Source organism: Melozone crissalis, unplaced genomic scaffold (assembly GCF_028551555.1).
Source record: "Melozone crissalis strain CALT ecotype California unplaced genomic scaffold, PUWL_Pcris_2 ptg000002l_1, whole genome shotgun sequence".
NCBI lineage: Eukaryota > Metazoa > Chordata > Aves > Passeriformes > Passerellidae > Melozone > Melozone crissalis.
In genome coordinates, this window is record NW_026535780.1 from 24,974,002 (window position 1) to 24,998,483 (window position 24,482).

The 24,482-nt window shown below is 37.7% G+C and overlaps 1 protein-coding gene across 2 annotated transcripts in view; it reads left to right on the forward strand.

Moving 5' to 3' along the window:
• ZFPM2 (zinc finger protein, FOG family member 2) overlaps positions 1 to 24,482 on the forward strand; it is a 308,818-nt gene that overhangs the window by 191,607 nt on the left and 92,729 nt on the right. For both annotated transcript variants that reach the window (XM_054271098.1, XM_054271181.1), the window contains one exon: positions 4,608 to 4,719. In XM_054271098.1, the coding sequence (XP_054127073.1) occupies positions 4,608 to 4,719 (112 nt within the window). The remainder of the gene's footprint in view (positions 1 to 4,607; positions 4,720 to 24,482) is intronic.

The following is a 24,482-nucleotide window of genomic DNA, read 5'->3' on the forward strand; positions in this document are numbered from 1 at the left end:
TCTAATGTTACTTGTCAGCACTGATTCCATTTAGCAAGAGTGCAAAACTATTTTCGGCTTGCTATGATGGCTATTTTTATCTCCATTAACCTCTTGACTGAATATAAACATTTATTGAGGGTTACCTCTCTTGTTTGTCCAGTTGCTTCAAAGGTTAGTGAAAAGTGGATGCATGCCTGACCTCTTTTATCCTCATTAGCTAATTCTAATTGTTCCCTGAGAGATCACAGTTTTGACCCTGCTTGTCCTTGTCAAATTTGTCTAGTTATGGCATGAAAACATTAGCAGAAATTGCATTTTCAGGGAAACCTTGCTCAAGTGTAGAATGTACAGTTTCCTAGTGTAGAGCAGTGAACAATACTGTGGGTCTGTAATGTGCCCTCGTTTGAAAAATGTGAGGTAATTACTGTATGGCCCCATCTTACAGACACCCATGTTAGCAGATCCCCGTGATTATACTTGGGCAGCAGGGCGAATGTTTTGTAAGCTTTTGTGTAGCAGTTCTTTTGGAGGGAGAAATAAAATTATGTTTGGGTTTTGAAGTCTTATATGTAAACAGCTGCAATATGGTTGCTTCTGTATCAAGAAAACTTTTTCCATGTGTGTAAAAAGGTACATTTCTTAAGCTAGAGATATTCCTGCTAGTACTTTAAAAAAACCCAAACAAAAGAGTGTAAAGTAGGTAACACCTACCACCACTGTTTTGGGAATGACCAACTCAATTTTGCAGTATGACAGATAAATCTTATGAATTACAGGATGATTTTCATAGAACTCTCTGAGAGCATGAACATGAACACTCAAGTAGGATGATGTCCCAAAGGTAAAAGAGCTGTCATGAAGAACATGTTGCCCTGCCAAGACTTTCTCCGTGCCAAGCCAAGAAAGCCCTTTTTCATGTTCCTTGGTGGTTCTCAGCTGCAGTTGTGCCATTGAGACAAAGGACCTGGCAGGTCTCAATTAGGTATCTCAAACAGACGGGTCCTGGGCTTCAGAGGTTGTAACCAGTGCCTTAAATTCCACAGGCACTTAGTGCAAATTAAAAAGCACTGGTGTAATGCGCTCAAAGCACGATATCCTGCTTTAGAAGCGGGTTGCCGCATTCTGCACCCGCTTCAGCTTTCAAATGGATTTAAAATGTAGCCTCAGGTATAGCGCATTGCAGTAGTCTAATCTTGAGGTGATAAAGGCATGACTGATTTAACCATAGCTTCTTGTTATCTTGGACTGGGGTCTTTTCATTTTAACCATTTTAAGGAAATGGCCTTTCCTGAATCAGCAGGCTTGCTTCAGTTCTTACTATGTAATAAGGCACAACAAGAGCAAGCCTCTCTCAGTGGTGAACACCTATGAATGTGTAAACCTCAAAGGATGCCAGACCCCAAGAACTGCTGCCGTGGTCCTGACCTGCCTTACAGCTCACACAATATGACAGTAAGGTGCATCAAAGGGAAGCCACTGCTGGTATCCCTCGGTGGAGCTGCCAAGCTTTACAAGCAGCTGGGGTCTTGTGAAGTTTTGCTTTCATATTAAAATAAGTTTATTTACATATCTGTGCAGCTTGGGAGCAGAGCTATGGGAGAATGGGAAATTCTTTTGAGGTGTCCACCAGTTCTTCTGGGCTAGCAGAGCTGTGAGATGAAACACCCTGTTCCTCCTCCAGCCTATCTCTAGTGTTTAGAGACCACTTACAGCTGCAGAGCTGATTACAAGTTCAGCTGCCAAGCTGACCTGGAAGCTAATTTAGTGATAACCATGGAGTTCTTTAAGTTCCGAAAAAGCCCTGTAAATGGGAAATGGCAAAGCAGACACACATGCTGACTGCTGGTGCTCAGTCTACCTGCTGCCCCCACTGCTTCATCTCAGAAGGGATGAGGCCTGGGCCCTTCTCCTTGTCTGGAGAAAACTGGGGCAGTGGCCTGGGACTAAGCCTACCACTTACTAAAGGAGAAATTAATCTCCATGAGAAAGTCAAACGGTATCTCTGTATCTCATTCTTCCTCAGCAGTATGTGGTTAAGTATAATCCTTTCCCAGGACATATTATTTGTCCTGTCTATGTAGATAAACTATTGCCCAGCACAAGAAGATCCTGATATTATTTGAGGCTTTTTGATACCACCTTAATGTAGATAATACCCTTAGAGATGGAAGAGACACAATGAAATGTCAAACGTCTGGAAAGAAGTAAACCAGAAATAGGAATTAGATCTTGTGAAAATTAAATAGATGATCCCTTCTGCACTTAAAAGATAAAATTTTGGTTTGTTCTGTTTTTTAGCTTGGCCTCCAACTTTGGAAAAAAAACCTGAAACCTTTTTTTGAATGTCTTAATAATTTGTGGTGTACTTGGAAAAGTCTCCTACCTGGATACTATTTCACTGTCTTTTGATTGCACTTGGGATTACCAGAGGCTGAAAGCACATATAAGCACAAAAACATGTTAAAGGCTTGACTGAAATGGCACTTGGAGAAATGCATCAAGTACTGGAGAGTGTCCTGATCCTCCTCTTCATTATTGCTATGCAGCCATGGTTGCCAACATTCTTGCTACAGTTTGTATTCAATTTGGGTATGATTCTCAGCTGTGGGAGGAAAGCCACCCTAAATTGTTACTGTGGCATCCTTAGTACTGTTTTGGAGTAAATTGCAGTAAAGTTCAGACTTTTCTATGATAGAAGATAGAGGTGTTACTTTGATTACCTTTCATCTCATCTGTTGCATTTCTTTTTCAGTTCTTCCCTTGTTTCTGTCATTTTTTTTCTATGTAGCCCATATGTATATGCTTTACACTGATTTAATAACTGACAATACCAGGCTTCTTGATAATTTTCATAGAAACTTAACTGAATTTAAAAAAAATAAAATTGTTTTGTTTACTGGTCAATTATTAATTAGAATTTAAATTAAGAATACTAGTGCATGCAGTTGGGTTGACTCTTTTAATACTCCATATAAGCAAAACATACTTTCTGCAACTTCCCACAGAGAAAGCAGCATTAGGAGTTGAGACATTGCATGTCTTTTGTTTCAGTATTTTTACACTAGATAGGTATATTTTTGCTAGATGTTACCTTCCTTTTTCCTAATTTCATTCATAATTTCTATTTGGTTTTTTTTCCAATATATAGGGAAGATGAATAATGTCATGGAGTGCATATAAAAGTGTGATTTATGCACAAACATCTGTATGAAAAATGTAAAATCTAAAATGAAAATAAGTAAGATGTAGTGTACTTGATAAAACAGTATTGCAGCCTAAACAGATAAAAAACCCACAAAAATATGAAGACCTGTTACATTTAATCTTCTTCTATCATCTTTATTAATATATTAATGTAATTATAGTAAATATATATTATTTAAGGTTATTGATTTATCTTACATAACTAAAATATTTTAAGCAATATCTTATTTTGAATAAATATTTTCAGGTACATTTTATGAATGTAATATGTTCTGTGGTAACTGTTTTTATTCTTCACTGCATTTCTAGAATACTTAACAATAATAAATATTGGCAAAGCATCCGGAATGTCCATGAAAATAGGATTTTTTGTATCTTATTTTTTTTTTATTTTGGTCAGTAATACAGAATATTGCAAAAAAAAATAGGTTGAGACAACTAGAGAATTATTGGTAGAGCATAAAAATAATTAAATTCTCTTACAAAATGTTGCAATGTCTTGGACAGAATTAAATCCCAAAAAAAATAATTTAAAGTTATGTTGTGACTGTTTTACTTTGTACTCTCTTTTGTGGTTTTGCTCTTGATACAGAGGAGAAGAACTGTCTATGGTAAAAGTCTAACTACTCCATACTGACAAACTCAGAATTACCCACAGGATTTTTGCCATTTGATTAGTAAAAGGAGTTAAGTTTTAATAAATTTCAGGTCTCTGCCTTATTGCCTCAAGTAAAAAATCCCTAAGTATAGAGTCTGAAATACAGACAGGAGATGGTAAATTGCCTGCATGCCTTTCAGGTGTGATGATGTCATGCTTTACTTTTAAGTCTTTGATTGTATTAATACAACTTGTTTTATAGTCTTTTTGCAGTGAATCATTAACATTATAACTATCTCAGGCATAATAAAATCACACATCAGCACATGGCAAAGGGGAGAAAAAATTTCATTCTCCATTCAGAACAATTTCCTATGATAATACAAATGTTACCCAGGACAGATCTTTGAAATGGATACCAATTCTTTAAATTTTTCCCTGTCTGTTTCAGGAAATAGTGAGATCTCATTGATAATGAGGCACAATGTATCTAAAGTTCACTTCTAAACACTTGGCTCTTTGCTGTGAAAGTCATCTGCATTCCCTTTATAATTCTCAGCCACCAGAGATCCATCTAATCTTGGAGATCTGATCCAATATCATTCGGAAAATCCTTGATAATAGTTTCACCATTCAATCAATGAAAGAACTAAAGCTTCCTGCTTGTATCTTCTTTAAAAAAATCCTGAGGCAGGGGAATAAGACTTTGGCTTATGGGTTTCGAGATTTTGTTGTTTGCAAATAAAATGATTATTACCATTATTATTCAAGTTCTTAATCAAGGTGAACAAATGGCATCTGTTTGTTATCATCCTTCCTACAGAAGACAAAGGCTTCAGTCCCTATGGTACTGACTGCTGGCCCCAAGTGGCTGCTGGATGTGACTTGGCAAGGAGTAGAAGACAACAAAAACAACTGCATTGTGTACAGCAAAGGTAAATACAAACTGATTTTTTTTCTTTACTTTCTTGTGTAAGCTACTGAGATAAATATGTACCTCTTGCACACTTGTTTAATATATAAATTTATAAAATAATTCTAAGTCTCCCCTTAATGTCAGGTTTTGTTCCCATTTTTCTTCCATGTTCCGGTTTCACCTTTTTTTCTTTTAGTGATACAAAAACCCACATGGTACCTGTAGTTTATTAAATGCTTTATAAACACTGAAGGACATCAGCTGGCATAAAACATACTATCCATTTCTTTCTGAGAGTTAGTGCTCTGGGAAACATCAGTGAAACCTATATACTTTGAATAGGTGAATTCTTTTTGACATTTTTGTTTGGGCATACTGGATATCATTTCTCTATTTTACATTACATTGTAGTCTACTAGCTGAAATCCAGTTTCATAAGAATGAGAATTTGATTGGTCTATGAAAAGACTTTATGTCATCATGGTAGCATAAGAAAAATGGAACTGGATTTCAGGGTTGTTGCCTCTGACATTCCAGTCTCTGTGTAGCAGCATGATGTGATGATGCTTCACTGGAGTGTATTGGTGAGTGGTAATGGATGTCACTTGTGTCTTACATGAATTTTCAGATTTCTTCAAGTCAGTACAAGTTCTTACAAGGCTGCCTGCCAAAGATGCTTTATCTAACCCACCAGATCTAAGAGCTCCTTTGGTTCAAGGTGCACAGGTTTTTGTCTTGCATCTTGAAACGGAAAAAAGAGCCTTGGGTTCAGTCCATAGCACCATGGACTATGCAGCACTCTGATGCAGTCACTGTAAAAGCTTTCTAAATGCAGCTACAGAATATGTTTAAAAGAGATTGCTATATGTTTAAAAGATAAACAAAACGCCCCTAGAATACATGGAATAAAAATAACTTAGTGTAGCTCCGTTTGGCATTTACCCTACAGATCAGGTTGCAAAACTATGACTTTTCTTCCTTGTATTTCAATCACTAATCTCAGCACTTTGTGAATACTTTAGAACATGCACTGTTCTTGTTTAATTTCTTTTGGGTTTTATTTCTAACCAAACAGACCTACTGAGATCAAAGATTTGTTTGCTGAGGCAACCTAGTGACCATTTCAGCATACAAGCATCCAGGCAAATAAGCACCCATATCAATATATTAACATACAAAAACACTAATCATAACATCAAAGACTTCTAAAAACTTACTAGAAACAATTACAACTTGTTCCTATAATCATTGCAATTTATACACTTATAAGAGGATTGCCTTTAAACTGCCACAAGCCTTTGAAAGTTGAAACGCTGAAAACAGGGAATTTGCATGTTAAAAATGAGTCGCACACCAGGGTCTTATAAATTCTTTCTATTATAATTACAGAATGTCAACACATTCATTCTACAACCTGAAACACCTGCAGTACTAGAGAACTGGGCTCAGATCTAAAAAGGGTTGAGCTGCCCTCCCTTCACAGCTTGCTGATTGCAGCCCAAGTGGAAGAAGCAGCAAAGTATCAAACACACTGAAGCATTTTGCACGAATCCAGAGCTGCATTCATAATGTATAATACTCATAATATTGAATACACACAGGCAAACTTTTCTGCAAAAACTTCGTAATATAATGGGAACCTGCTTTCACTCTAAAACATAGCTCCTACAAATTCCCATAGGATGATGTCTTATCAAGTATGATATTATTTCTGTAGTTATAATAATACTTAGCACGTATTTACCAGTTGGATTTCCATCTTCAAAGTATTTTCCAAGCGTTAACTAATTCATTAGATAGTTTTGGTCCTGTCTGATTTATTCTATTGAAATACAACTTTTTTTTTTTTTCAAATAGTAAGGACTTGCTTCAGTTTGATGCAATCTGATTAACCCAAAATAGTGGTATTTTCATTTAAAGGTGATGGATTTTGTTTCACTGATCGTGCTGGTTATTTTAGTACTTGGTTAACAAGGTATGATGAGTCAGTTGAACAGTACTCAAGGTGAATTCTAGCATCTCTACCATAGATGTGTTATATGAGGATAAATTTGAGAATAAATACATGTTAAAAACCTGCTGCTTCACTAAACTAATGCAGGAAGTAAGATGTAGATATGCTTTGCTTGCGCTGTGTTCTGTTTCTCTCTGTGCTCTGAGGTGGCTGCTCTGTTGGTCATTAAGCATCTACCCTTGCCTTAAGCTCTGTTGGGATTTTTGTACTAGAAAGATTAATTGGCTTGGATCACAAAACAATGTCAAATAGAAGATGGTAAAATAAATAAATAGAATGATGTTTCTCCCTTCAATTTGTATCTCATCATTCCAGATTACATTTCTTTGATTTGTGTTAGCTTTCTGTCTCCTATAGTGCCATTACTTCTAATGAAACGGTGTCAGCTGGCACGTAGCTGCAATTTGATGTTATGTTGTAGTTGCATGTGTATAATTTTGTTAGTTTGCTTAGCAATACGTTGTTATTTCTGAAGGCAATTAGCTGAACCAATGTGTGGAATTGTCCATGTAGCAGATTTGGTCACTTGGGAGCTGTTTTCCATACTAAACTCGGGATGAGATGAGTGGAGTAAATTGGCGCATTTCTGAGACGAAGATAAGTTTAGAATTGGCTAACAGTACATAGTATTGGTTGATCAGCTGCTGACTCAGAAGCACATGCCATATTTCCTTTTAGCTCATTACAGAGATATCTTTGAGAGCAGAATTTTCCCCAGATCCTTCAGGAGAACATAGGAATGTCAGCCTGATTTCCAGTTCACTAGAGGCTGGGAGCACTGTCGTCACCCACATATTGCACACAGAATAATCGCAGGGACAGGAGCCTAGAGTGTAGGCTCTACTGAAAGAGAATTTGAGCTGGCTAAGTCCCTATTTGCCTTCAATGCTCTCTTTCTCTGCATAAAATACTTCATATTTTCCCTAGGCAAACAAACAAAGCATATGTCTGCATATAGATGTGCATATTTATTTATTTATTTATTTATTATGATGCACACAAATAGGATTATATTTATAAATTATTACAGTGCAATCACAAGTCATCTTCTATACAAATCTTTAGATAAAGAAAGCATTTATTTATAAATCACACATCAGAGTACATCCAAAGTGAATAGTTACGGAATAAATATTCAGCACTTGAAATAAGTGCTATTCTAATTATTCAGTTTAATCTGGGATCACTACCTGTATTTTTTATAGCTACATTTCCCCAATACTAGGACAAGTTAGAAAAGAGAAAAGAAGTTCATTAGGGATAGTTATTATCCCATTTTACAAATTCTGATACAAGTTGGATACTCATGGCACATGCCGTTATTCCATTCCCTTTTCTTAAAGGGAACTTTTACTACCGTAATTACATTCAAAAGGAATGCTGTTTTTGTTTTAATATTTATCGTAAAATTCTCTCTTGTTTCAAAAATGGACTTCCAGAAAGTCTATTCAGTAATTTATGTCCTAGAAACTGAGATTTAAGAGACAGATTTTATGAATTAAAGCTTATTTAGAAATAGATGTTCTAGAAAAGAAAGAAAGAAAGAAAGAAAGAAAAAGAAAAAAGAAAAGAAAAAAGAAAAGAAAAGAGAAGAAAAGAGAAGAAAAGAAAAGAAAAGAAAAGAAAAGAAAAGAAAAGAAAAGAAAAGAAAAGAAAAGAAAAGAAAAGAAAAGAAAGAAAAAAGCTTCAGTATAATTCAAGCAAGTTGCAGTGGTAGGAAGTATTAATGCATGAACTGTATCATCATTGCTACATTGTGTACTTTTAGAAGCATTTTTGCCTAACAGAGTTGTGCACCAGACCTGGAAAATCTCTAAGACCACAGTTAAGAGTCTCCCCACAAGCTAGGAGGGGGCTGGGATATTTATTTATTGCAAATCTTTCACTGAAACGGCAAGGATTTTAAAAAATAAATTATGACTGACCAGAATAGAAACAGTGTAAAAACCACAGCTGCACAGACTAAAAGCCATGCTCGTGAACAGACATTTTTCTAGATATTTTTTAAGCCATTTATGTGAAATGTATGGATACCGTATGTTTAGTGGCATTGTTAAAACAGAGTGTCTGTACAAATATTTAGCTGTGAGAATTATAAAATCATAAGGCGATTAAGTTAGCTAGTTGTGAAATTCCAATATTGCTTTTTAAATGACTTCAGGATATAGGAGGTGCTAAGGTTATTATCTGTTATCAGGAATACAGCGGAATTGTACGACTGGATAATAACTAAACAACTGACACAATGTAAAATTACATTATCAGTGTGTTAAAACAAAATTGCGCCCTAAAGGAGTCTACATGCCAGCTCAGAGCTGCAGTGTAATTATGCTTAACTCTGATAATTAAAATACAACGGAGATCAACAGAATCATTTTCATTAAGAAAATTATTAATGATGGTGGTATAACAGTAATTGATTGCAGAGCACCACAGGATAACTCTGTGCAGGAAAGCCAACATGTGTAACGTGTGTCTGGGCCGCTCGGGTTGCGTTGCGTCCCACTGAGCGCGCTGCCGGCCAGGTGGCAGCCGTGGGGCACGGCTCCTGCTGCAAATCCTAATTTAGGAAACGATGGCTTTGCAGGCCGCCCCTTGGAGGGACAGGGATGGGTGCTGGTGCCCGGGATGATGGCATGGGGTCGGCTATGGCTGCCAAAAGGGAGGTGGCTGCAGGCACTGACTCGCACATGTTTAAGCCAGCCGTCATCTCAGTTTGTGTGAGGCAGTGTTTGGTTTTGCATTTCCATTAGTGATTTACTGGTGTTATTTCCTCCTCTGCCGGGCCTCACCGAGTAGTTTATGCCCCTCGTTATTTCTGAGGGGATGCAGGAGGAGGAAGAGCCGTCCTTGCCCCAGCGCGGTTGCACAGGCACTGCGTGACATCTCCATAAGTGATTCCACAGGGTGCTCCCGTTAATTGTGCTGGTGGTGCGGACACAGGATGCCGAGTGCCATAAAAAGCCTCCGTCTCTCCGTAAGTGAAATCACAGTCGGTGCCCACTGAGCGACTATAACAAAATCCTTGCTAGGGAGGATGTTGCCTAAGGGTGAGATCTGAGAATTGTCATTTTCTTTGGTGAACAAAAAAACGGGGAGCGGGGGGAGGGAATTTCGGGGGAGTGCTGCTCCACGCAGCTAAGGAATAGGTCCTTGCTCAAACAGATGTGGCTTTTGAAAGCTGCCCAAAAAAAGTCTATTCTCCAATCACAATAGAGAAGAAGCCTGCTAGGGTGGATTTACAGAATGATATTAGTTAAAATGACAGCTGCCCACGTTGAAATTGTGTCATGTAGTTAATTTATTAATAGAAGCTTGAGGAAAGGCAGCACAGAGGAGAGGGCAGGGCAGAAGTCAGGGCTGGAGGCAGAGGGCTGTGCTCGACCCTTCTGGGGCTTCCACTGGCTGCTGAGCCCCATAATTCACATAAAGAAAGTCAGTAAACACATAACTGGTTGCTTATTTCACTGATACAGGGGCGGCTTATTTAGCTGATGTATGTGCCATGCACCGAAAATACAAACATTCTAAAAGGGTTACATAAAACCACTAGGAAAAATTGAAGACAGTTTTTAATTAATTTTGCTGATTTAAAGTAAATATTTAAATTTTTAACATAGAGGAAAAGTCAGTTGTTGCAACAGAAGGATACTTAAATTTTTGGTGACGAGATTATTTTTCTTGATTGTTCTGTGAGATCCTTGATACCATGTTTTCCCCAGCAAGAGAATTTTCAGCTAGCACATATTTTTTTTTCCCCTACAACTTCAGGCAGTGTAATGGTAAATTGCACCACAGACATACAGCATCAGGGACCCTAATGAGACAGAGGTCAAACGCCATAAGAAGTTTAAACACTGCTGCATTAGAATATGAGTATAATTTGGTTTGGGTCAGAAAACAAGTTGTTTAGTAGGCCAAAGGTTAACTTGGGGCATATATTTTAGATTGCAAGGGGCTTTTTTCCACTTGCTATTAAAAAGCAAATTGAGTACATTTACTAAGTCTGTTCCACCTGGGCAGTCAGAAAACTGCAGCATCTGCTGTCCTACAGGATGCCTCCATTAGCTATACAATGTGCTGAAGCCTTTGATGGTGCTAAAGGTTTTTGTTCCTTCTTTGAATTCACTGACAAAAAAAATCTGAGTTTTTAACAGAACACATGTGACATCTTAATATCAAAAGTCTGTGGAAGAGCTTGTTTTGGATTTCATTTTCACAATGAAAAATTGCAAAGTATTTCTCAAGAGAAGTATAATATATATGCATAATGCTTACATAGAATAATATAGAAGCATTATGCATGTATAGTATTATAGAATAATATATCTGCATTCACAATCATTGGAAGAAAATGTGGGTACAGACATAAGGGCATGACTGGTAAGTGGATGTTGGTATCCCTGTTTGGTTTTGCAGAGTTGTTGAGAAAGTGGAATGCCAAATGTCTCTGTTATGAGTGAAAGTATTGCAAATTGGTCTTGGTAGTTTCGTTGCTGGACGCAGAAGGAGAAAATATTTTCCCTCCATCACTAGTGGTTCTTATGGCTTGTTGATGGCAGTCACAGTGTTGTGGACCTCAGACACTATTCAGCTTCAAAGAATTCACAGAGCAGGACTGTACTTCTTCCTCCTTTTATTTTTACCTTTGTAAATAGATCCAGTGAGGTATTTTCTGCTTTAGGGAGTTAGAGTTCAGGGCCTTGTATATTTTATTAATATCAACAATAAAAAGGTTATTTTATGCAGCTTTATGGATATGCGTATAATAGCACACTATATATTATTACATGCCCTTTAAATTCCAAGCATATAGATAATAAAGGGAAGATGACAAGAAATACCAGAGTACAACTAAATTTCCACTTCTAATATGAAAATGCTTTTGTTCATTATTAGTGCATTTCATTTACGTAGCAGCCAAATTATATGAGTTGTTCTTATATATATATGATTTAGGTCTTTTTTCTTATGTTCTTACCACTTACTGTGTAGTGTATTTCATAGTTCAAACTTGGAATTATTTTTCATTTGAGGAGATGAGGAAATAGGAGAATACTGACATGATTTGCATGGAATTATGTATTTTGCACTGAAGCTATAAAAAGCTGTAAACTGAGTATAAAACACACCCATGACAGCATGTTCAGGATGGAAAAGAAGCCCAGTCTGCACTTCACACCATGACCATATGAAAAGAAACACTACTTCATACACTGAGACCACTGGCAACAATAAATGCAAGCGGAGTGCAGAGATTTTTTTTCAATGTATGTATTTCTCCCTCATTTTTCTAAGTAAATTGCAGTAGAATCAGTCATTTAGAATTTTTTAAGAAAAATGTTGTCATTATTTTTAGGATATGAAATATAGGCTAAATGTGTCTCATTTTTAATTATTTTTTTACCCATTATGCTCAGTAACTATTGAGGACTGCAATAACCTTGTGACTCCTGGGGCTCATGGTAGCATTACCTCTGTCATCTTCCCTACAAAGCAAGAGGGAAGAAAAAGCCCCAAATTTGCTGAGCCACACATTTCAAGTTGTCGACAGCCCCATCCACAAGAAAACAGAAGAAAATATATATGCACTCTGTCCTGTCAAAAGGCTTTCACCTTATCTTGAGAGACTGTCAGGGCAGGAACATCATGGAATGGACAGGAGTCTATTAAATTAATAAGCTGCTGGATGGTGTCTGGAGAGTTATGATGCTCCATAAATCCAGTTTGATCATGGTGGACAAGGTTTAAATCTGCAGCCTCCTAATACACATCCAGGTCCTGGATTGGATTTTAAGTTTTGTGCTGGAGACACAGAGATAGTCCTGTAGCTTGTGAATTAAGATTTATCATTTTTTCATACTTTTTTTTTTTTTTCCCTTTACTTCCTGACAAAAATGAAAACACCTTAGGGATCCTGGCAAATGTTACAGCTTGAAATGAAAGAGCTGTTGTCAAGGTGAAACCATGACCTAGAAGCCTAATAGCAAACCTGGGTCATTCACTGCAGGCAGCTCCATTGGTGCTGAGTATAAAATGTCTGTATGTTAGGAGACAGGGCTGGATTAATCTGCAGCCTGTTTTATAGTGAATCCTATTAAATACTTCTACTGTGTATTTGATGCAAGACAAACTAATGGTGTACCATGTAAAAGGAAAAGCTGAAAAATGTTGAAATACATTCTTCCCCCGTTCAGGTGGTTGTGTGGATAATGGAGAGTGAGATGTGAGAATTCTATGTCCCTTATTTCCAAATGGATTAAGCCTGGTGCTAATAAGAGAAGACCCTTCTGCAACATTCAAGGCACCAAGCTCCCAGCAAAACTGGCGTGATATGCAGCTGTGATTTCCAAGTGGGTAGTGGAGCTGGGCTACCTGGAATTCAGCATTAAAATCGTGTTGGATGTGTTTAGTCTTTAGCAGCTTACAAGCAAGGCCATTATTAGGGCACAATGGGTGGAATTCAAGTGTTTCTTGGCCATTTAACTGACCTGCAAGCCACTGATTTATTATTAGGTCCCTAAGCTCCTATTGCTCTTACTCTGGAGCCTGCAGTAGGTGATTACTGTGCTTGCCTGCACAGGCAATGGCAGAGCCAGCAGTTCTCTCTTCTCAAACTCTGTAGCCATGTTTTGGATCCTGACTAATTTATTTATTGATGATACTTAGACTCTGTGTTAAAGCAATTTGTGTTCATTTTTGTTCTCATTGTTACTTTAGGAGCTAAAGGAGGCTTCCTGACATTAGAGAAGTCTAAAACCGTGGTATATGCTGAAGGAAATGGATAGCTTGTGTTGCAATACTGAGGACACTGAGATTTGTTTTATGCTCAGGAAAATGGATTCAGAAAGCAATTGAAAAAAAAAGCTCTTCTGGAGTGTAGGTTTCCTAAAACAGAAAATGGGATAAAGATATAACCTTCAGTCATCCATACATTCATCTCCCTCCACCATCTTTCAGGAATTGCTTAAGAGCTGTAGCTAGAGACCATGTGTGACTGAATCCTGACCTCTCTATTGATCCTGGGGATCAATGTGTGCACTCTCTGATCCAAAGATCAATATCAGCATTTCCCTCTTTCTCCCGTGGTGTTCCAGCACTGCTCACCAGGGTAGGCAGAGGCCACAAGGAGCAGGACTGCCCAGCAGGGCACCGTGGTGCTGAGGCCAGCACTGCAGACCACGTCTGTTTTTCCTGGTGCAATGGAGATTGCACCCTGTTCTTTGAGGCAGGTTATGAAGTGGGTATAGTGAAGTGGGGAGAAGGAAGACTGAAGGTTTTGAAAAGAACTCCAGCATGGCAGAAAATACAGGAGTCTCTCACTGCAGGTCTCCTTGCACTTGAGGCAGGATGTTCCTGATGCCTACAGGTGCCCCTCTTCTCACCAGGGCTGGGGCATCCCTCAGTCTTCCCAACTGAAGGAAGTGTGGAGAAGTTGCAACCTGCTTCAATATGTTTTTAATTTGTAGGGAATGAGTTCGTGTTACTACAGACACGGAGAGAACTTAGCAGCCTTTTTAAAATGTAATTTCAGTGTTAAAAAAAACATGGAAAAAAATTGCTGTTTCAGATTTGGTTTTTTTCTTTCTTGTTTCAGTTTCATTCTGTCAGGGCATATGGGGCAATGTGGTGCTGACAACCAAAAATCCATGCTAGAGCATGCTCAAATTGTGATATTTGAAGCAAGCTGTGATGTTGAAGCAGATTTAGTAGAGATGTTCTGTAACTGAGTGGTGATGCACATGACTGAATTGGTTAGTAGCATCCAGAACCAAGGCTTGTTTCTGGAGCAGAAATTCCTTGTAAGATAATTTCCTGTGATAGTATCATAATGTGTAGGCATATATACTTGCATACATGCATACACATATATATATCAACAGAAATCAAAACCTCAGGCCTCAGTTAAACATCTCAGCCTGTATTTAACTCAAGCTGCAGAAGTTTCTGAAATCTCTTCCAATAGTTGCAATATATACTTCTGCATGGGTGGCTCCATCTATTCTAAATAATTATACCAGCATAATTATTCTAAATAATTATACCAGGTTAGTATTCATTAGGAGGAAATATTATTTGAAAATGACTTTAGAAGATAGAATAAGGCCTAGCAATGTTAGGCCTTAAGAAAATAACTATTATTAGCTTTATAAGTTATAGAAGAATGTTAGTTTTGCAATAAAATGATGAAAGTAGAAGACAACATAGGGAAAAATATGCAATTTATGGAGTGCAAACCAATGTAGAAAGAATGTTGAAAAGTTAAATGGCATTAGAAACACTAGAATAGACATTTATTCTGATGTATCAGATTAAGTAACCATTGTAACTTTTTATTTTAAAAAAACAAAATGCAGTTAGATAACACATACAGGGCAGTGCACTAATTATTCAAGATCTGTAAAAATGAAAGGCCATGTTTAAGAAAACTGGGGTTAAGAATCATGGGGTTAACAGGAATTGACTAATATGAATCATAGAACCATGAAATGGCCTTGGTTTGAAGGAGCTTAAATATCATCTAGTTCTAACTATTCTTCTAGGGATAGGGACATCTTTCACTAGACCAGGTTGCTTAGAGCTCCATCCAGCCTGGCCTTAAACATTTCCAGTGATGGGGCATCAACAACTTCTCTGGGTAACCTGTTCCAGTGTCTCACCACCCTCATAGTAAAGAATTCTTTCCTATCATCTAGTCTAAACCTACTCTCTTTCAGGTTGAAGACATTCCCCTTTGTCTGTGGCTTCATGCTTTGTCAAAAGTCCTTCTCCATCCTCCTTTCATGTACTGGAAAGCCACAATTAGGTCATCCAAAAGGCTTCTCTTCTCCAGGTTGAACAAATGGAATTCTCTTGGCCTTTCCTCATGAGAGAGGTGCTCCTTCCCTCTAATCTTGGTGGCCTCCTCTGGACTCACTCCAACAGGTCCATGTCCTTTCTGTGCTCGGGACCCCAGAGCTGGATGCAGCACTCTGGCTGGGGTCTCATCACAGAAGAGTAAAGGGGCAGAATCACCTCCTTTGATCTTCTCCCCACACTGCTTTTGATGCAGCTCAGGGCTTGTTTGGCTCTCTGGACTGTGGGTGACCATTGCTGGATCTTTTCCAGCCTCTCATCCACCAGCACCCCCAAGTCCTTCGCAGCATGGCTGCTCTTGATCTGTCCATCCCCCAACCTGTGTTGATACCCAGAGTTACTCTGACTTAGGTGCAGCACCTTGTATTTGATCTTGTTAAACCTCATGAGATTCCCATGGGCTAATTCTTGATCTTGTCCAAATCCCTCTGTAGGGATCCCATCCTTCATGTGTGTCACCCACAGGTGTGTCAGCTTGGTGTCTTCTGCAAATCTGCTGAGGATGCACTTGATCCTTTTGTCTATGTCCTTAATAAAGATATTAAATAGCACTGGTCCCAGTCGGGACCCCTGAGCAACACCAGTTTTCTCTGATGTCCATCAGGTCTCTGAGATGTTAACCACTGTCCTCTGGATGTGACTGTCCAACCATATTCTTGTCCATCTAGAAGATCATCCATCAAATCCATCCCTCTCCAGTTTAGAAAGCAGGATGGTGTGGAGGACCATGCCAGAGGCTTTACAGAAGTCCAGACAAATTACATCTGTTGCTCTTCCCTTGTCCGCTGATGTAGTCATTGCATCACAGATTGGTCAGCCAAGACCTGCCCTTGGTGAAGCCATGCTAATTTCAATTGAAAACTAAGATGAAGTAATGTTGTTGGTCTTTAGCTGAAACAAATGTTCAGACATGTAGAAATGGAAGCTCCTGAGATGTAGGGGAGATAGCGTTGTTTTTAGCCAGATAAAACACTTACTGACATGATAAGATGGGCAATTGAACTTCAAGTGTGAGATGAAACAGAAATGTTTTACCCTAGGAAATGAGAAGGGTGGCATCAAGTGATCACTATGCATCTTCTATTAATAATCTGTTCTTTTAAATGTGAACAGGCTCACTTTTATGGTGACTGCATGTGCATTTTAATGGATTTAAATTATGTGAGGTTTAAATGCATTTTCAAGTTACAATTAAATGAAAATTTAAAATAAGACTGACAGATTGCTAAGGCTAAGCCAGTTCCATGATTAAGGTTCAATTAAATTATATTTATCATGGGAGCAAATGAAGTATAAAATCACAAACAATGATATTTTTCAGTGGCTTGCTTTGGTGGAAAGAGTAGTCTGAAGTATGACTTTGAGACTTTTATCTTTCATTCCCTTCTAAAGTAGAAATTAATTAGGGCTAAACAAGCATTGGCTGTGGGTTCAGAACCCCATCCCGAGTCTTTCGTGGACCAGTGGTCCAGGAGCAATTTACTGTTTGTGATGCAAAGTATTATGTATTTTATTTGGGTTTAACTAGCTAAGTTAGGGGGAAAGTTGAAATTTTATTAGTTGTTTAAGGAATTAACTGTTTTTGTCGCTTTCATGCGAGCCACTTCTGGTCCTTTGCACTTTCTCAACAGTACTGCTGAGACTGATTCTTTAAATATGGTTCTTTTTCTTTCCATGTACTTTCTATGTAAATCCCTAAATATCAGAATCTCTGCAGTGAGTCAAGAGAATGCTGGGTTTGTACATGCCAGCTATTTCTCAGTTTTATCCAGTGTACCATAACAAGTGAAGCACGACAGTTTTCTAGCTTGCCACAGTATGAACTTCAGCTTCATGTAGGTGTGGCACTGATGCTCTGTGTTTTGATGTATTTCCTAATATTTGTAATTTATTTGTTCTTCCTTTTTCCTGCAGAACTATGAGTAAAAGGAATTATATTCTGCATTCTCTTTTATTGTTTTGATCTTAATTTTGTAATCTAGGAAAAGTGATTAACTTTGGACATTGAACAGCTTGAATGTTTTGATATCTTTAAAAAACTATCTACAGCATCTTAAAAGTTGTTCTTTCAAAATGCCATTTCTCTCCTTTTTAAAAGAGTGGTGGTAAGCTGGAAAAAAAAAATTTGGATCAATTACACCTAAAAAAGCTCTATAATATATTCAGCTAGAAGATTCTAAAAAAGTGATGAGCTGATACATGACCTTCTTCTCTTTGAGAACATATGAACACATTCAGGAAAGTGAAGCATGATTCTAGTGCTGGTGTGTCCCTAATTATTGCAAAGCCTAAACAGATGAAAGTTGAGTATTCAAAGGGCTAATTGTACAGAGAAGATTCAGTTCCTGAGTAAAAGACATCTCCAAGAGCACCCATAGGGAAGTTTTGCCTTAACAAAAACATATTTTTAAATGGGATTCTTCTCAGCTGTTTAACAGATACACAGATCTAAGAGTTGGTCTTCAGGCTGAAGATACTGAAGAAAATTCTTGAGTTCAGGACTGCTATCTTTTGGTGTTAGTTTTGTATGGCTGGACCATGTCCTATGTCTCATCTCTTGGATTTTGATGCTGCAGAGGAATCAGTAGAAGCTGATTAGCAGAGGTTTTCTTTGAGCACTTTGGAGTGACAGTGCCCCATTAATATCCAGAAGCATTCTTTCTTTTTACTTAGTTTCTTTACCTTCTTTCTTTCTAGAGAAAAGTTGAGTCAATTTGCTTTTGAAATTTGCAGACTCCAGTCACTAATATTGTTAGTTAATTAGTAAGTTATTATTATTAATAGTGTTGGGTACTGGAGGAAAAGAGAGATCCTGGAGTTTTTAACACTAAATCTGAATATATTTTGTCTTTTGGAAATGGCCCAAACCAATTTTAGCTGTATGCTACAAATCAAAAACCTGATTTATCAAACTGTATCACTTTCATAGTAGCAACTTGTCAGATCCTGATAAAAGGTTGCCTCTGATTAATGTTTCAATGAATTAATTTGCTTTGGCCCCACAGAATTAGCTAAATTTGTATAGCATTCCTATTGTTGTTATTATTTCCATATGGCAAGTGTCATGACAATGGGTTAATATTTGCTAAGTGAAGGAGTTTTGTAGAATAATACTGTAAGTAAAGGACACAAAAAGAAAAAAACTCTGAGGAAAAGAAAATTTACTTGAGAATCATTCTTACTTTCCTATAATATTGTGAAAGAAAACTTTGAGTTTTAAACACAGTATTCTTGTAGAGTTGCTATATTATTTTCTTTATCCTGACATAAATGTTCTTTCTGTGGAAAATAGACTTCTTTCATAGCACTAAACCAGTTAGGGTATGTCCTTAACACAGGGAACAGCTGTTAATGTTTCAGTATATTTAAGATATTTTCAGTATATAGCCTTTGGTTAGTACAATGTCTTTTTTTTGTTGTTGTTTTTTACACCACAGTCAGTTACCTTCATTGGCATCTACTGGTACAAAGCAGTTGTAATGGAGCAAAAGACCCATCCCATAATTTTCCTTGTTCATTGTTCTCATTTCATTCCTGATTTTTTGACTCTGCAGAAATTCAGGTGCATAGAGGAAATGTCTAAAGAAGAATGAGCCCCATCTCTGAGTAGTCCTTTCTTATCATGTATAATGTACCATGAATTGTATGTACCAAACAATAGTGAACTCTGCCCTCCAGAGATTGAAAAAAAATGTCACTAGTCAGGGTAAGTAATCAGCAGGGACTTACAAGTCCCTTGACATCCTTTCATCATAGCTCCTAAATATTGTCTTAGCAGTAGGGCTCTTTGGCAAATTAAAGCACAAGAGAGAAAGCACATAGGACTTAATGTAGAATTCAGGCAATGAAAAGGAACTGCCAGAAGTAACTGAATCCCAGCATTTTGATATGTGGCTTGCTTAATTACAAAAGCATTTGTTCCCTTTCGAAAATGGCATGCATCATTCTGCCTTTTTCAGAGCTTATATAGCAGTCTATGGGTGATAATCTAGTGTTTAACTACGCATAGTTTAACATAATAAACTGCTAAATAAGTTTTGCAGAGTGATAGTCTGTGTATCATGTGGCATCTTCAAAATCCTTTTGTATTGTCTGGCCAGAATATTTAGTATAAACTGAAGTAACAGCACACAAGAAAGAAAAACAATTCTGCAGTACTCTTCATGTCTGAGCAGCCCACATAGTCAGTGTATGATTAACAGCATTTGTCACTGAAATGCAGGAATGTTTGTTTTTTTTATTTTAAGTGTTTTTAAATTCTCTGTGAGATGTTCAGTATGGGTATGTATGCTTTTAAGGCAGGAGGTAAGAAGCAAACATTTCAAGCCTTATTGTTTAGGAACTATTTGGATGCTTAGCATGTCTATTTACATCGCTATAAAGTCAAGAGAGTAAAGAATTATTTGGAAAGATATTGATGGATTGTTGAAATGTAACTACTCAGTTAGTGAGACTTTTGATAACTCTTATATATACTCAGAGTCAAAGGTGCTAACATGTAACATGGCTGTATTTCATTAGATTTCTATAAGAAAAATGGGATTTTTTCTGAATTCATTTGATATGCTCCTTTTTAATTTTTTTTTCTTTTTTCAGCATAGAGAACTGTTGTTTTGGGAAATTTTAACATAAAATTTTTACTTAATATGCCGTGGAAACTCTCAGCTTAAGAGTTCCTTAGAGTAGTTCCTTAGAATTTGAAATCTTTCCAGTTCTTAGTTTACTGAAAATTTATTTCTACCAGAGGTCACACTATTTCTTAGTAGTAGAAACAATTTTTTTGTAAACTTGTTATCAACCTGTCATAAGGAGAAGAAGCTAAAACTTGAAATACTAGCAGCAGTTTTTTTGGTATTTCATTTGCATCACAGTGACACATGGCTTTGAATTTGGACCTTAATTCACACTTCCTCAGAGAGCACTAACATCTGGGAGAAGGTTGTACTTCTTGGCTTGAAATAATTTTTTTCACACTTGCACCCTTCCTTAATTCAAAGTTTGGTCCAATCTTAGGGCATTATTTAAACTTTTTAATTGGGGGAGATTGTAAAGATCTGTTTCTTTTGGACAAAAGGAAATACAGAAAGGCAACCAAAGAGACTGAACAGCGTTATTCTAAGCTGTCAGGTTGTTCATAGGTTCTAGTCTGCTGGTGATATACTTTCAACAGATACACTAAGGAAAGTGCCAAGACCAGCTTTGACAGGGTTTTCTTTTTTTCTTTTTTTTTTATTTCCCTTTTCTCCCCCCCTCCTCCTCTTTCTCTTTTAATCCCTGTGGGGCTCTGTGATTTTTCATAGCTGGACTAAAGTTGTGTCAACGGGAGACTTCCACCATAAAGACTGAAATGTTAAAGAAAGCTACAAGGAACAGCTTTGAGGCAAGGTTTCAAGCTTTGTCATCACGCTTGAAGAATTTTCTGTTTAATGTACTGTAATGCAGTATTCAATGGGGACAAGTTTAATTGAGTTTTACACAACCCAGTTGGGAGTAGCGCTGCAAGGTAGGTGATGTCTAGGTTTTTAATCTTCCACTCCAGAGAGGCTTGTTGACGAAGTGGTTCTTTCTCTTTGTAAGAAAAAAGGGAAGCATGAGAAATGATACATCCGTGGATAAAACCAATTGGCAACCCCCAAAGGAATGAGGGCGATAAGGCGAATCCAGCACTTGTAAGAAATAAAAGAATCCAACTGTTCATTTAAATGAGAAACAACACATGTGATTGAGGAGGCAGGGAGGCTGGGCACTGGAGTGGGGAGGAAGGGACTAATAAACAGAGTGGCTGGTGTTGGGAGTTAGGCGTCCTGCAAAAACAAACCAGGGTTTGTCAGGCAGATTACCAAAGAGATAGTTAATGACATGTATTTTTTAAAGTAAAAGGAGAGTCGAGCATTTCCTATGTCGGAGAAGGTGGCTGAAGTGGCAGGAGGGAGGAAGCTGCTGTTAGGCAAAGCCCTACTTAAAGAATCACTATTCCTTCCCTGAGGCCTAACAGCAGCTCTCTATCAAACAGCGTAAAAATAGCACTGGACCCTGTCAAAGAGAAAATAATACCTTCTGTGTAAGCCTCAGTGTATTAAACTGTAGTCCTGTTCAAGTTACTTCTCCTAGAACTTAAGCAGCCGAAAGGATAAAAGCATGCAGTCAATATACTGCCAAATCATCTCCCTGCTCTGGCTCTGCATCCCTGCTAAAGAAAAAAAGTGTTTATCTCTCTCTAAAAGCACTGTCTGCCCTTCATGAAAAATTCTGCTCTTGCCAATCATGTGCAATTATGTGTTAGAGCTTATTTTAATTTTTACCTACAAGCCAATACTCTTCCACTTGTTTTCTCTTAAAATATTTAAGAGATTTGACCTGGTATGTGACTGAAACTGTTTGCTTGTTTGATTGTTTTGTCCTTTAATACTTATATTGGTGGTTTTGTTCAGGGAGGTTTTCCTCCTCGCTCCAGAGTCATTTGCTGGAGGAGATGCTGTGCTGTGCACTGTGTGTTTCCACCTTTCTTCTGCCATCTTACCATCTCTCATTTTGCCCCATCTGAATCAAGAGGAGTTAACACAGTGACTTTTCTTGTAAAATGCACTGAATATCATTGTTGGCATGAGCTCAAACAAGCAGTAGCTATGGAGTGCTTTGCTGCCAAGTAAGGTGTTTGCATGCCTTTTGGGGAGGCTGAGGGGCAGAGGGGCAGCCAGCCAGACCAGCCTTTCACACACCTCACAGGCTGCCCTCCCGTTCCCCAGGCAAGCTCCAGGACCAAGTTTAGCCTCACATCTTTTTGCAGACTCACCAGCAGCCCCTTCTTTGGCCTTTGGCTCCCACACCCACCCAGGGGAGGGCAGGCAGCCGTGGCTGAAGTCCAGCCTGCTTAGGGAGGAGAGCTGGGGGTGGGTTTCATAATGGTGCAGAAAGCCTCGGTAACAAGCTATTGTGTGGGAGGGTTGAATTTCACACACAGAACATATATGGGGAGAGAAATTGGAAATTGCATCAGAATATGCAGAATTTGCACTGTGCTGCTTTCCGAGGTACCACCAGAATCCCTGTTAAATTTATAAATACAGTGCACATGCAAAGTGTAGAGCTGAGCAAATAATTCACAATGAATAATTTATCTGACAAATTTAGCCTTTTTTTCTGCTCATGAAATATCCATGAACAGATCTGTGATTTGTAACTGCAACCTTTACAGTGCATTAGCATAGGGTTTTTTTAATTTAATTTCCTTGTGTAGTTTGATGTAAAAAAGTAATTCCCTGTTATTATTCATACTAGCATTTTGAATAGTCCAAAAACAGACTTTGAAGTTCAGGCATGGACTAAGGGAAGGGGTGAAGGAGGTAGGTGTTTTTGCCTTGCTGCTGCTGCTATTTGTCCAGAAACACTTTTTCTGTATGCTACATTTACAAGGATACCTCACAACACTTTTTATTTTTGCAGCCTCTATATTTGCTGTAGAAAAACACAGAGCCACCTCTTCTTTAATGGAAGAAAATATTCTGAGAAATAACATCCAATGATAAAAATATTTCAGATAAAAACTGAGGTGGGAAGTCTTGGAAGGTTGGGGCTGCGCTCTCACACTTTGTTAGGAACAATGCAAATTTTGAAGGATTTGCCATTTATCTCTATTGTAAGACATGGTCTATATCCCTGTTATATCCTGAAAATAGCATCCCTTTGGATGGGCTGAAAAATGGCATCTGCGTGGCCTGAAATAATAAGGAGAAATGAAACTCACATTTCATAGGACCAACCTTTGCAAACTTTGTAGCCCCATTTTCAAAACAAAGTACTTGTGGCTAAAGAAACATAAAAAGTTTCTTTAGCCCAAAAAAAACCCTTTGGTTTTCTGAGATAAATGATTTGAAAATGTAGCATTAGCATAAATGCTTTCTGACTATTCTTGACATGAATTTTTTGCTCCATAATCTCCTCATCTTTCTATTCTAATACTGTCTCTATAGTCAAACAAACTCATCACTGTTTACTCTGGATTGAACTGTGAGGAGTTTAACCAGTTTCACTTAAGTTATCAATTGAACCTCTTTTTGCAGCTTTCTTACAGATACAGGTAGGAATTTTTGCTGCTGCTAACCTTACAATTTACCATGATTTCAAAATTTCTAAAATATTTTTAGCATAACCCAAATTTTTTCTTTATGTATGTATAAAAAAATCCTATGATATAACCTGAGAGGTAATGCTTTAGAAATGGGTGGAAATAGAAGAAAATTCTGTCGAGAAACTTTAATTAAGTGGGCCTACTTTAGCCCAAATAATTTATTTGTTCTTCATTTGACATGTTAAAGGATAATACATGGTTTGTGAGGGTCTCACTGAGTTAATATATAGCTCTGCTCAGAAGAACAGCTTTAACAATACCTATCTGGTCAATAATCTCAATAATCTGCTTATTCTTCTCTACATGCAGAATTAAATCTCTAGGCTCTGATGGGGAAAAAGGTTCACTCCCTCTTTTCTGATGGTATGTCAGAAAAGAAAGAGTCAGTTGGATTTTACCCATATGTTTTCTTCTCAGAAAAATTTAATAAATTCGAAGTGGTTCTATCTCAGTAGAAACCTACTGAGGGTATTGAATACTTTTGAGAGCTGCCATTAAAAAAGGCCAAATTTGGTCCTCAGAAACACCATGCTCAGTGGTGACTGATACAGAAAGAACCTTTCAAAGCCAGGATGAGTTTACACAACTGCTGCTTCTTATAAATGGGTCCACTGCACATGGAAAAAACTGAGGTGTCATGAAAAGTCCAGCATCTCTTTATATATTTATAATAGGCCATGACCACACATAATTAAAATTAGTAGTTCACTAACTCATTCTTTGGTATTACATAATAACAAAAAAAGTCTTTAGGAAGATTTCAAAGCAAATCCCACAGAAATCA